A 13,005-nucleotide genomic window follows, 5' to 3' on the forward strand; every position below is an offset into this window, starting at 1 on the left:
CTCTCTCTCTCTCTCTCTCTCTCTCTCTCTCTCTCTCTTCTACGCGCGCTTTTATTGACACCCCTTATGTTGCCTGCCTCACTCTGTCGTCTCTCTCTCTCCCTCTCATATTCTCTCTCCCGCAGCTCGTCGCAGGTTACCGCCAAACTTGTGTCTGTTAATGAACCAACTCGTGTCTTAATGAGGGAGACTAACTGCCGCTCCCGTTCGCCTCCGTCTCCCTCCGGTCGCCCCGCTTTGCGCTTCGGAGTTTCTCTGGGCTCCGCGCGCACTCCGCAGTCGGAGCCAACAGATTCCTAAGAACTCACTCTCACCGCACACGGCCCCTCTTGGCGTCACAGTGCGGCTGGTGGTCGCGAGGCCCGCGCTGTGCGGCCCTCGTGACGCGTGCTCGTAATCCGGGCAAAAAGCGGCCGGCTCATCCGGACCGCATTTTGTCATCCCCGGCCGCCCCGCCTGTGCGTGCGGCGCTGAGCCCCCCCCCCCCCCTCCCCTTCCCCAACATCCCCCGCGGCCCTCCGGGGCGCAGCACGGGTTCACAGACCCACATGCCAACTGAAAGGCGCCGCCGCGCACCCCCCAAGAAAAAGGGGTTGGCGCGCGCTCTCATTTGCCGGGCGCATGGTCTTGAGCCACCTTGAACCCTTTTCCGTCTCCCCCCCCCCCCCCCCCCCACACACACACACCAGTCTCCCTCTATCTCTCACCTCCCCTTTCCGCCTTCTCGGCGGCTTCCCTTGAGTTCACACTCGCGGCCCGCGCGCGGTCAGTCAAATTGGAAGGGGAATTTTCCAGCGGAATGGACTGCGTCGCCAAAAATGGTGCGTGTTGTTTTCGGGGTTATTTCGTTTCTTTGCGAATGTGGCCGAGAAATTGGTCACAAATTTGACAACATCTGCTCCGCGATGCCCCCCGCCTTTCTCGCCGGACTATTTTTAAGAAAAATAATTTTGCTGTGAAGGAGGGGCCGTTGACTGATTTGCAGCCCCGCCCGCCCCCTTCCTCTCCTCGGCCACTAGCCGCCTTCATTACCGGGCGAAAAGGGAAAATGGAATCGGGAAGCAGCGGGCCGAGCGGCACAATTACTAAACGACTAAACGACCTGCTGGAGGCGCGAGCGGCAAGGGGCAAAGCAGGAAGGGGCGGCGGGGGGTTTGGAGGAGGGGGGACGGGGATAAAAAGCACAAAGGCATGGGGAAAAATGCCATCGCGTGACGCGCAGCCTGGTCATTCCCGAGAGTGTTGGAGCCAAAATGAGAATAGAGAGGAGGGAGAAGGCGGGAAAGGAGAGTGGAAAAGAAACGATAAGCGCGTAAGCGCAAGGCAAAGAGAGAGAGAGAGAAAACCGACGCGGAGAGGTAAAGGATGGGAACTGGCCGTATGGCGGGCGTTTTCAACCCTTTATTTGCGAACGACTGGGACGGACGGGGAGAGAGGGGACTTGTTTGCAAATTCTATAGGAGCTGGTTGAAAACTTCAACAAGTGCCGAGGCACGCGGGCGCGCGCGTGCCGCTTTTATTAAAAATTTTGTTTGAAGGAGAAGCGCTTGGTTTTTCGGTTGTTGTTTTCCTTTTTCTTTTACTCTCGTGCCACATTTCCTGTGTGATGGCGGGTCTTCTTCGCTCTACCTGCCCGGCCGCCACCCTCTTGCCGTGTGCCGACAGTCGCGTGACGGCGGCTGGTCGGTGCGGTGTGGCCCCGCGATTATTCAGCCGAGCAGGGGGACGCGACGGCCTGGTGAAAGTTTGATGGGGTTTTGGGGCAGTGTGCCGATCCTCGATGGCGCTGGGCCGGCGGCCGGGCGCGGGGCACCATCGACCCGCATCGCCTCCTGTTTGGGAGATGTGGACTGGCCGAGTGGCTCGTCACGACGGGCCACGCCGGGCCCAGGGGGCAAGGGGCACCATATACTATATACTACCCGCCACGCCCCGCCACGCCCCGCCACGCCCCGCCACGCGCTGTGGACCACCTGCTGGGGTGGATCAACTCCGTGAGAGGGGGTGGTGCTGGAGGGTCCACGAGGAGGGGTGTGGTGTGGGTCTGCGAAGGGGGCGAGGGGGCGGAGGTCCGCACGCCACCATGGTGGCACAGCCGGTCGTGGCCGAACCCAGTTCAATTGGGGAAATGGCCCATCAATTTCTTTGTTCTGTTATCAGTCCCCCCCCCCCCCAACCCTCCTCCACCGTCCCGCCTCGGTTTCACTCTGCCCCGGTCTTTCTGCTGTGCTCTTCGCTTTGCACCCCCGGCCGCCCCGCCGCCGCCCCGCCGCACCGCCGCTCTGCTTTGCTTCATATGCAAATTGAAACACCGTAAATTCTGTCGGCCGGCACTTGGGCAGGACCCGCCTAGGGCGGGCCGGGCGGGCCCTCTGGCCGACCGGCTACACTGTCCTTTCTGCATTTATTTTCGGCCCGTAAAATTCCTGCTGCGGTCTCATATCAGCGTCGTAAACTGCTGCTACAGGCACACGCATATAAAAGGGATTCAATGCATGTGCACAGCAGAATGTAAACGAGAAAGAGCACACTCTTTAATCTTGCTGAATCCTAACTGAATATGCATGCAGAAAACCGTCCACCATTGTAAATTGGATCCACTAGAAATTTATGATGCAAATAGTACTTGTCAGAGTCATTGTCATTGTCATTTGAAGCCACCAAAACCGAGCCAAAAACGTTCCTTCTAAAATTTTGGTTAAGATTGAATTAATAGGCGTTGGAAATGTTCAGATCCCAGCCCCATTCTATTACAACCGGTGAACTTTCTTACACCACAAAGTTCACCGGTTTTTATTTTGAAGTGCAATCCAAGATTTTTATACAAAAATTATTTTGAAAGTATATCTGAACGAAAAAATCTAGTGGAGCAGAGAATATTTTTCCAACTTCCTTTTTCTTCCACTTCCTCGTCGCCTTGCCCCCACCCCACTCGGGCGCGGCGAGGAGGCAGAGCGGGGCCCGCGCCGAGGGGGAGCCGGCCCCGCAAAGCCGGACGGGGCGTGCCAACACATTCAATGTGGGGATTTTCGCGGGTAAACTTCAACACATTTCGCTAAGCACTCGTGGAATAGACCGTCGACGCCCGGGATGTTGCGGGGACGACGGCCCCGCGCGGACATGGCGCGAGGGGGGCGCGGGAGTGGTGCGGGGAGTGGTTGGGGGCGAGCGAGTAACGGATGAGAAATACTGCAGAGGGCTGGGTCGTGTTTCTCTCCCGCCCCTCCCTCGCTTTTCTAATGACAGGGTCGTGGCCATGCCTCCCGCCCAGCGACGCGCCCTCCCGCTGAAGGTTTACTGACGTGCCCCTTCGACCTAAGCCGCTTCCTACGCTTTTGGTTTCATCCATTATTCCCTAAGAGGGGCGTGTAAAAGAGGCGGCTGGGCGTGGCGGGGCATGCTGGGGCGTGGCGGGGCGTGGTGGAGCTGGGCGTGGCGGGGCGTGGCGTGATGGAGGGAGGGTATCATTGTATGATCCCTCATAATGCCACGGTCGAGGCGCCCCCCGCCAGGGCTTTTGCCTGTGGCGTGGCGTAGCGCAGCCCCATCTGGGGTAGAGGCGGCAGCAAAGTGCAGGGCCCGCTGGAAGGAGGGGGAGGGGGGCTTGCCTTGCATGAGTTTTGCCCGGTTTTGCCTCTCTCTCTGTTGGGTCGGGATTAGCCGCCAGCATGGAGATTGGAGCAAGTTGCCTTGTGGAGCAGTAGATTAGGCGCTCCTGGGGGCCGGAGCCAAGCGCACAGAAGGCAGAAGGTTTCAGCGTAATAGGGTCTCGTTTTCCTCCGCGGGAGACACACAATTCCTTGATTATTGTGTCCCGCGCGTTGCACTGGGCGACGTGACTTGCAGTGACATAAAGTACTCGGCATGGCATCGTCCGTCTCAAAGGCGAGGCGCGGGCGGGGATTGTGCGTCGTGCACTTGAAGTACAATGACGCCGTGAGGCGGCTGCTCGAGGCCCATCCCATAACACTCCTCATTTCGCGCTCGGCTCGGCTCGGCTCGGCTCGGCTCGGCTCGGCTCGGCTCCGGGACATTTCAGTCTGTTGGGCCGCCTTTGACTCGAGGAGGACGCGCATTGTCAATCAGTCGGGTCTCAAATATCGTCGAATGAGGGCTGGGGATGGGGAGGCGCCGGGGGGAGAAAGAGATAAGGGAGGAGAGGCAGGGGAGCGAGCGGGGAGATCGGGAATTGCGAGGGTTGCAGAGGAGGGAAGGGGGGGAGGGGTTGTACTCCGCGTAGCTCAGTCAGCGAAAATTGCATATATTGCGAGACGAACGCCCCCCTCTACGTCATCATGCTGCCATTCAAATGTCCCATTGGTGTCACTCAATGCAGTGCTATGTAAGTCTGTCTGTCTGTCTCTCTCTCTCTCTCTCTCTCTCTCTCTCTCTCTCTCTCTCTCTCTCTCTCTCTCTGTCTCGCTCTCTCCCTCTCTCTCTCTCTCTCTCTCTCTGTCTCGCTCTGTCTCTCTCTCGCTCTCTCTCTCTCTCTCTCTCTCTGTCTCGCTCTCTCCCTCTCTCTCTCTCTCTCTCTCTCTGTCTCGCTCTGTCTCTCTCTGTCTCCCTCTCTCTGTATCTGTCTCTCTCTCGCTCTTTCTCTCATTACATTTCGTTGAAGCAGGACGTCAACGGTGCTCGCTACGTAGGCGCTAAAGATTCGTATGAATGTTCGGTGATTTTTCTTGGGCGTGTTTCACGGGTCACGGAAAGCTAGGAAATCGAATGTTGGTCCAGGAAAATGACAGAATCTTGCTCCAAATGGTTGTTTTCGAGCTTTCGGCGGCATTTGTAATTCTTGGGGAGACGAAAAGTTCAACGAAAAATCGAGTAAATTTGCTATTATTGTGGGTGGCTGAAAACTCTGTCCCAGTTACACTATGTGCCTTGTAAACGCGGGTGTAGCGGGTGTGCGGGTTGCGTAACTTTTGCCGAACTCTCTCGGGTCGTTTCGGAGCCATGATTAGTGACTGTGGTCCAGTAGGTACGTCTAGATCCGGTACAGTTTAGTTACAACATTCTAAGTTTTCCGTTTGTGTGTCTTAATTCAACCTTTTTTTTAATCTTTTTAATTTCCGAAGTAGATTTTCCTTCTGATACATTTCAACTTTAGTGGTGCAAATACCCACTTCTCCGGCCCGACAATAGTGGAACTTATACAACGAGCTCGAGGGACCTCTGGCATCCCCTGCCGCCCAGCCCTCGTTCTCAAACTCGTGCTGCCATCTCGTCGCAGTGAGCAGACCCGCGCGCAAGTGCTGGAGACACCCCGAGCTGCGGAGTGACCCCGCGCTGGCTGGGGCAAGGGGGTAGCGCCGCTGTCGCCTCTGGCCTGGCACCCCTAAGTGTTCCCAGATAATGGTTCATCCAGAAAGCATTTACAAACCTGCCAAGTTCAGCCCTTGCAAGCTCTCATGGCGCCTGGTAGGTAGACAACATTTTGGATGCGATGCATACATGTGCGGCGGGGTGGCCTACCCTGAATCGTACAGGCGCCGAGCTTCAGTGTTTTGCCGAATGAATCTGAGGAAAACGGACGTACTTTCTGGATGATCCCTAACGTAGGCAAATTTCCCACAGGTGCCCAGATGTTGTGTGGGGTGCACACGCACCTGCTTCAGGCAACCCCTCGGCCTAGGTGTACGAATGTGGACTAGTAGGCGAGGAGGCCTGGCGTAGAGGCAGCCCACTGCACACAAGTAGTGTAAACGTGGTGAACGTGGAAAGTTTTTCCCTCTCGGAATCCCTCGAACATGGCATAATAATGCCAATGACGGCCAAAGAAAACACAGGAAGACGAGGGTATGTTAATCGATTGAGTACACGATGAGAGCGCGCCACTTTGAGGCCCTCCCCATCATGTTTATCCGGCCCACGGCCCGCTTCCTGCTGGAGGCGAGCCCCACTCTGGCCTCGGGGAGGACGGCGGCCATGGTGCGGTGCGTGGCGCTGCCGCTGCTGCGGCTCGTCGGCATCCTGGCCGCGGTCACGAGCCACCTGCCCGTGGCCGGATGGCCGTTCGGGCCCGGTCCGCCCAGGCCATGGTCCAAGTGCTCCGCCTACGCCACGATGGTCCTCGTCTTCCTCGCGCTGGAGCTGCCGACCTCGGCCCTGGCCGGCGATTCGCTCCACAGCGAGTTCATCAAGGCAAGGGGCGCCCATGTGTACCGGGTGATTCAGAGAAGACGCTTTGCCTATCCGCTCTGCACGTAAGGCGCCATAGCCACTTCGGTAGGCAAACCCGCGCGCACCTGCGTCTTCTCTGAATCACCCGGTACGCTGGGCGCTGGCTGGCTAGAAACCTCCGACCAAGTGTTCGGGCTAAAGGAGGGTCGGGCCTACTGGCTTTACGGCCAAGTCCTGGGGCCAGCAGGGTACTAGCTGGTTGCCTCTGTTGGCAGGTGGCGACCTGGGCGATCGGCATGCTGCGCGTGCTCGCCCTGGCCGCGGGGGCTGGGCGGCGCGCGGCGCTGGCCGAGCTGGTGCAGTGCGTGCGCGCGTACTGCGACCGCCACCCCATGACGGCGCGCGGGTGGCGCGCGGTGCTCGCCACGCTCATGCTGGTGCCGCTGCACTTCCTCATCGTCGGCTACTTCCTCGCTCTCACCGTCATGCAGCTCTACAAGTTTGCCTCGCTGCTCATGGTCTTGCGCATCGTCTACGCCTACGCGAGCGCGGCCATCAGGACGATCGTCCCCTTCGTGGTGGTGCTCCTGCCCGCCGTGGTGATCGGGTCGCTGGCGGCGGACCTCAGGCACGACTGCCTCCTCCAGGTGACCGTCACCCGCGGCCGCCGGCACAGAGCCGCGCTGCCCTTCAGGCTCTCCAGGATGTACGAGTGGTGGCCGTCGCCCGCGCCCCGGGTTCCCCCGAGCGACCTGTGGCCGAGGCCTCCGAGCCGGCTGCAGTCTTTGACGCCTGCGACTGGAGCCGAGTGGGCCGCGGAGAAGGGACTTGTCGTCAAGCCCATGGACTTGTGGCCGGCGCTCGCTTTACCCAGCGCCACCAGTGGGGTCCCCGGCAGGGTGCTGTGGAGGCGGGTCGAGCCCCAACTTGATGAGATAGTCCCCCTCCACGGGGATACCCTTGAACCCTTGGCCTGGAGGACTTTGCGACAGCGGCAACAGCTGCTTTTCGACATTTGCCTGGCCGCGTACTCCGTCTACCAGTGGTGGCTGCTCTTTCTCGTTCTCAACACTTTACTTTACGAAACGCTCCACCTGTCCAACGTTGTCCACGCGCTGCACGTTAGGGGGCCTGCTCGGATCCCTCTTCTCCCAGAGGTCATCTATGCCCTGGCGAATGTTACGTATTTCGTAATATTGTGCTGCAGTTACCAGTGGTTTTCCTTCGAAGTGAGTACTTCTATTTCCGGTAGCACTTGTTTACGTCTTGGATTTTGTGTGCGACAAAGTTTATCTGTTTGCTTGTTTACAGAGTATCAAGATGGGTCACATCATGCAAAATTTCTTAGTGAGCTCCAGATTTATTGGGGTGCAGGATAGAGAAGAGGTAATCACTTGACCATCGAATGAAGGACTCCATTTGTCATGCATTATCTTCTATTACTTTCCCTTGTCAGATTACTTTATTCATGGAGCAAATCAACATTCAGGAATCGCACTGTAGTGTCCTGGGTCTCTTTGTTTTGGACACCGTAACTATGATGGCAGTAAGTTTGGTAAAACTCCTTACATACCTAAGGAAGCAACTTTCTAAAATTCTGATTCGGTTCTATTTTTACAGGTGATATCAGGAATTTCATCGTATGTTGTGGTTATGATTCAGTTTCAAGTCAACTTTTGATTAAGGGGTGAAGCCCAAAAGGGTACAGTGCACTTTAAACCAAGAGGCCGTTTCCAAAGTAGAGTGGAATAGTAAAGTTCATTGGTAACACGTGACTATATTCTAAGACATGATTTCTACTTACCCTCCAGCATGATTGCGACACAGACAGGAAACGTGCTTAGATTGCAACAATTTCTCATACATTTACGTTCGTAGAAAGTGGTAGCATGCGCCGACTTTATTTCAGTACAACACTGTAAATTGCTTACGAACAATAGGTTTGTAATGCAACCCAAAAAGTTCGTAGCTTACGAAGGATTTTGAAGCGTTGCTTACAAACAATAGCTTTACAGCTGTCCTCGTGAGTAAAATTATTAAGTCCAAGTCTCCCAGCTATTTAAGAAATTTGTACCAGTTTGCTTATCTAAATAAATCATCAGGAACTAGGTCCAGCAAGTCGCGTTTACGAATACCAACTCACAGAACTCAAAAATATCATTTGTCGTTTCTTGTCCGGTCATCTCAATTGTGGAATGAATTAAAATTATATCAGCTTTTGCACCTGTCACCGCAGACCATCAGGAGAAAGTTACTGAATGCATAAAATTGTCGTGTTGTTTGTATCCTGTACTTAATCTTTAGTTGTTACATTAGTTTTAAGTATTATTAGTCATTAAGTAGCTTTAAACATCCTGCTAGAGAGCGGGTTCTCATGTAGTGGGGCTTCTTAGCCCTTTTTGAGGATCCTTAATAAATTCAATTTCAATTTCAATTTCACACCGGTAGTGGGGGTAAAGGCTAAGCTCGGCTCAACCAATCAGGAATCTCTATGTTCCAGCCGCTATTCTTCTCCCTCCGTTCGTTAACCGAAGTACACTTGATTCTTACTAATAGTTAATGGTGGTGTCATCTGGGAAATTAAGGATTTTTGTTACTGACCGACGAAAATATTTTGTAAGGCGAGAAATCACACGTAAAAGTCGATATGCGAAGTCATGTTGCCGTTCCCGTCAAGAATTTGATTTTTTGTGATCAGGGCATCGTAAGGTAACGTAACTAAATTAAAAAGTAATGAAAATTACTTTTCACTTCAGTGTGCTAGTGTGCTTTTTGTCCCATACTTCTGAATTCCTACGTTTGAATCTGAGCGCCTTCCCGGCAGGCGAGAGTACGAAGGGTAGGTAACCGCACAACTTTCACATAACAGTCTTTGGCGACCACTATTGAATTTATTGTAAAAGCTTCTTGGATAACGGTATAAATTTACTGGAAATAGAAATTGATTTATTATTCAGGAACATGCATGAACCAATAAACTAAAGGCGACCCCAATAGCAATATCGATGTGTAACAAGCCTTGAACTTTGCCCTGCTTGCGTCTAGCTTGAAGTTTCAAAGTACAGCACAACACATGGAAATTACTCACATTTTCTGTGATTTAGGAAGATTTTAAGGAAAAGTTTTGTAGGTATTCTATTATAAACGTAGGTTTCTTATTTGTCAGTTGGTTTATTCAGAATGACATAAATATTAGCTCTCGTATATTGAAAAGAAACTTGTGGGCAGAGGGTTATGGTCGGTAAATAAATGCAATCAGATACAATGCAAATCCGTTGATATGTAAATATTGTTGACTTTTCGTCCGTCATTTCTTGTGTATAAATCTAATCTGTAGGGCAAATTTTATTCACCTTCTCTTTCTTCAAAATGACATTAATAGGTCCAGGTTATATGACATTCAATAGTGTTCCACTTATACCTGTAGATGTCTTCTGCTCTCATTTTAATCTAGCTGGTTTGTCTCCAGGAGAGTATGTTTCCATGACAAATGTACCTAACCTCCTGGGTAATCAGACAAACGACACCATGTTTACTGCAGCTTCATCAAGACGACTAACTGTAGTCAACAGAATTCTGAATACACCAAAGCCCTATATGAAACGTACCTCTGCGGGACTAGAAACATACCGTCTAGCTTCAAGTAAATAGATTATTCTCTGTTTTTTTTTGTTTTTTTTCCAATTTGAGTCACTAATGCTGATTTATTCAATTGCTGAATCATGCCTAACACAATATTTAAATTGATCTTCAGCTAAAACTCAGGTGACCATTGGTGATGTATCAAAAGATGTCTCAGAGCCAAAGAATCCGGAATATGTACCTATAAAGTATTGTAAGTATTCACCATTGAGTTGGGAATTGCATTCCTTTCTTTTCCTCTCACACCCACACCCATATACACATTTCTTTTGTTTCCTATCTAATGCCAATGTATACTTTTTGTCTGCAATACATCAGTAAAGGCAAAGGAGAGTCAACATACTTTGAGACATTTACGATGGATGCTGCAGAAGGATCTCCTTGGTCAAGATATGTTCTTAATGGGGCGTCCTGGACCTGCACGCAGAAGATTAGCCATGCAATTTCTCCAGGTTACTGGACGGGAATTAGAATTTGTCGCTCTTTCCAGAGATACCACAGAAGCTGATCTAAAGCAGCGCCGAGAGATTCAAAATGGTAGCTCTAAATACTTTGATCAGGTAATTGTGTGCACTTATTTTTATTATTTTTTCGTCTTTATGGCAAATATTTATTGAGTTTTGAATTATTTTCACTGTTTTAGAGTGCTGTTAGGGCTGCAGTTGAAGGGCGAGTATTAATTCTTGAAGGTGTAGAGAAGGCAGAGAGGAATGTTCTGCCTGTTCTGAACAATTTACTTGAGAACCGTGAAATGCACCTAGAAGATGGCCGATTCCTAATACCTGCCAGCCGTTATGATAAACTACTTTAAAGGTTCTAATGCAAAATATTATATTTTTTTTTTTATTTTATGAAATATGTACACAGTCAACAATGAATATTATGATTGTACTGTTAAACCTTGCAAACTGATCTTGATTACATTTTTTGAAATGTTATTTTAGGAGCACAGCGAAGAAGAGCTAAAGCGCTGGCAACTAGTTCGAGTTAGTGATGACTTCCGGGTTATTGCATTAGGTCTACCTGTACCAAAATATCAAGGCAATCCATTGGATCCTCCCCTCCGGTCTCGATTTCAAGCTCGTTTCATTGACACAGAGTCATTTAAGGTAAGCTTTGCTGTTTTCCTTTTTTTTATTTTAATAATCTGTATTATAGTAATTACATAACAAGTACAATTTTTTGGACAAAGATCCACCTTGTATCAAATGACAAATTCTAAGAAGTTAACTAAGGTAATTCTTCTGTGCACCCAAAGTATACAGGCTATTCATGTTTTATTGTCATGTGATTTGCAAACCACAGAGATGAGAGTTTGCCATTTGTTTGTGACGCCGCTTTATGCGTCACTGATGCCGCTCTCGCAGTCAGACACTTCCTGTAGGTCCCCCGCTGCTGGCGCTTCCCTGCCCCCCTGCAGGGCCGGCACAAAGATGTGCAGCTGTGGCCGCGACTGGCTGGGCTGCGCGCTGCTCTGCCCCCCGCGGCCGTGCGAGTACGACCAGGTCGTGCCGAAGGTCTGCACGATGGGCGGCGCCGAGGGTGGCGTTGGGGGCGTCGGCGTCCTCGTCGTCCTGGCGAGGCCGTGCGTCTCCGCCCTGGGCGCGGCGGCAGGGACCACGTCGACGCTCGCACTGCGCCGCGCCGAGGACAGCGTCATCCTCTGGCGGTCCACGCCCGCGGCCGGCCCGGGGCCGGGGACCTCAGACGCGGCGACGGGGTAGAACTTCCTGGTTCGCGGCGCGGTGTGGAGGCGCCTGGAGGCGGCCGACGCCGAGCACGCCGTCGAGACGTTGCGACGCTGGCCGCTCTTGGCCACCGGGCCGTGGCAGTCCCCCCTCCCGGCCAGGTCCAGCCACTGCAACACGCGCTCCGACAGCGGGTTGAGGTCCGAGCCCGCGTCCCCGTGTCGGCGGGGTGTCTGCTGGGCAGTCGCGTCGACTTGCTCCGGGTCGGTGTCCGGTGAGCCGTCCGGCGGGGCAGCGGCGAGCACGTTACCGTCGACGCACAGGGGCTGGTACGTGGTCGTGTAGCTCCCCAGCAGGGCAGTGCCACCCGAGTCTTTGCCTCCCTGATCCTCGCACTCCTCCTCGCCGTCGGCGTCCGCACCCGCGTCATCGTCGGCGTCCCCGTGCCCGTCCTCCCGAGGTCTGGCGACGAGCACCTTCCAGCGCACCAGGCAGCGCGACAGGTCGTCATCGCGCGGGACGCCCGCCCCGTCCGCAACCTGTCTCCTGTCCTTGTCAGAGTCGTCCGAGGCCGTGGAGGTCGCCGACGCGCTGCTGGGGCTGCTGGTCCTGTTGCCGCGGTCCCCAGACGCCGGCCAGCGCTCGCGGCCTGGTCGCGGTAGACCAAGCTCCAGCGGGGGCGTGAGAATGGCGTGGCGCAGGCCGTTGACCCAGACGGTGCGGACGACGAGGGGCCTGCTGGACGACTCCCACCGCGAGGCGGACGTAGACGTCATGGGCCAGGGCCAGGGCGCGCCAGCCCCGCCGGGTGGGCCCCAGGAGGCCAGGTGCCCCCAGGCCCGCTCTGCGCTCGCTCAGCCTGCGGCCAGATCGGGTGCGCGACTGCCGCGGGCGTGCCGGGGGGAGCCGGGTGCCGCGGGGCCCGCGTGTCACATGGCGAGGCTGGGGGAGGGGGCCTTCGGGGCGAGGCGGGTGCGGGGGTGGAGCCTCTCCCCGTTGCCGCCTGTGATCGGTGGGGCCTCGGGGAGGAGGGGCCGCGGGGGCGGGGGCGAGTGCCTGATGGCGACGTGTCACGCCCGTCTCGCTTCTTCTCGGCGCACGCCCCGGCCTCCCGCCTCCCGCCGCCCCTCCGCCCCGAGCATGTACCCTCTTCTCCTCCCGCGAGCACCTCGACGACAAGCACATCGCGGAGGTGCAGCAGCAGGCGCCGCCCCCGGTTGCCTTTGCTCCGCGAACACCGGGAGGACGCCGTCGCCGTGGCTCGGCCGGCTGGCCTGTTTGACGGACGAGGCCGTGGAGAGGCTTGCGCCCTCCCTGTGGGTGTGCGGCGTGCAGGAGCCCCCTCGGCGCGCCGCGGCCCGGCTCGAGGCTCGAGCACCCGGCACGCAGCGCAAGTTTTAGTGTGTCGCGTCGCTGTTTGCCGAGTCGTTAAGTCCCGCATCGGGAGGGTTGGGGCGGGGGTCTCACTCAACAGGATACACCCGCGGTGGCGCGGCTCTATCCGCGCGTTTAACCTCCTTCCCGGCACGGGATGCTCGAAGCGCCCCCTCCC

At 54.7% G+C, this 13,005-nt stretch overlaps 2 protein-coding genes across 2 annotated transcripts; both read left to right on the top strand.

Moving 5' to 3' along the window:
* Positions 1-6,334: 6,334 nt before the first annotated feature.
* Positions 6,335-7,903, top strand: LOC127749134 (uncharacterized). Its single transcript, XM_052265987.1, has 4 exons — positions 6,335-7,352; positions 7,435-7,509; positions 7,580-7,669; positions 7,744-7,903. The coding sequence occupies exons 1-4, from the start codon at positions 6,420-6,422 to the stop codon at positions 7,801-7,803; spliced, it is 1,158 nt and encodes a 385-aa protein (XP_052121947.1). The 5' UTR covers positions 6,335-6,419; the 3' UTR covers positions 7,804-7,903.
* A 1,528-nt stretch (positions 7,904-9,431) lies between these two features.
* Positions 9,432-10,576, top strand: LOC127748697 (von Willebrand factor A domain-containing protein 8-like). The gene is made up of 5 exons (XM_052265978.1): positions 9,432-9,511; positions 9,593-9,766; positions 9,878-9,958; positions 10,084-10,325; positions 10,409-10,576. Exons 1-5 carry the CDS (start codon positions 9,493-9,495, stop codon positions 10,574-10,576), a joined length of 684 nt encoding a protein of 227 aa, XP_052121938.1. The 5' UTR covers positions 9,432-9,492.
* Positions 10,577-13,005: the final 2,429 nt, after the last annotated feature.

Source organism: Frankliniella occidentalis, unplaced genomic scaffold (genome assembly GCF_000697945.3).
Source record: "Frankliniella occidentalis isolate FOCC.00 unplaced genomic scaffold, Focc_3.1 Scaffold33, whole genome shotgun sequence".
Classification (NCBI taxonomy): domain Eukaryota; kingdom Metazoa; phylum Arthropoda; class Insecta; order Thysanoptera; family Thripidae; genus Frankliniella; species Frankliniella occidentalis.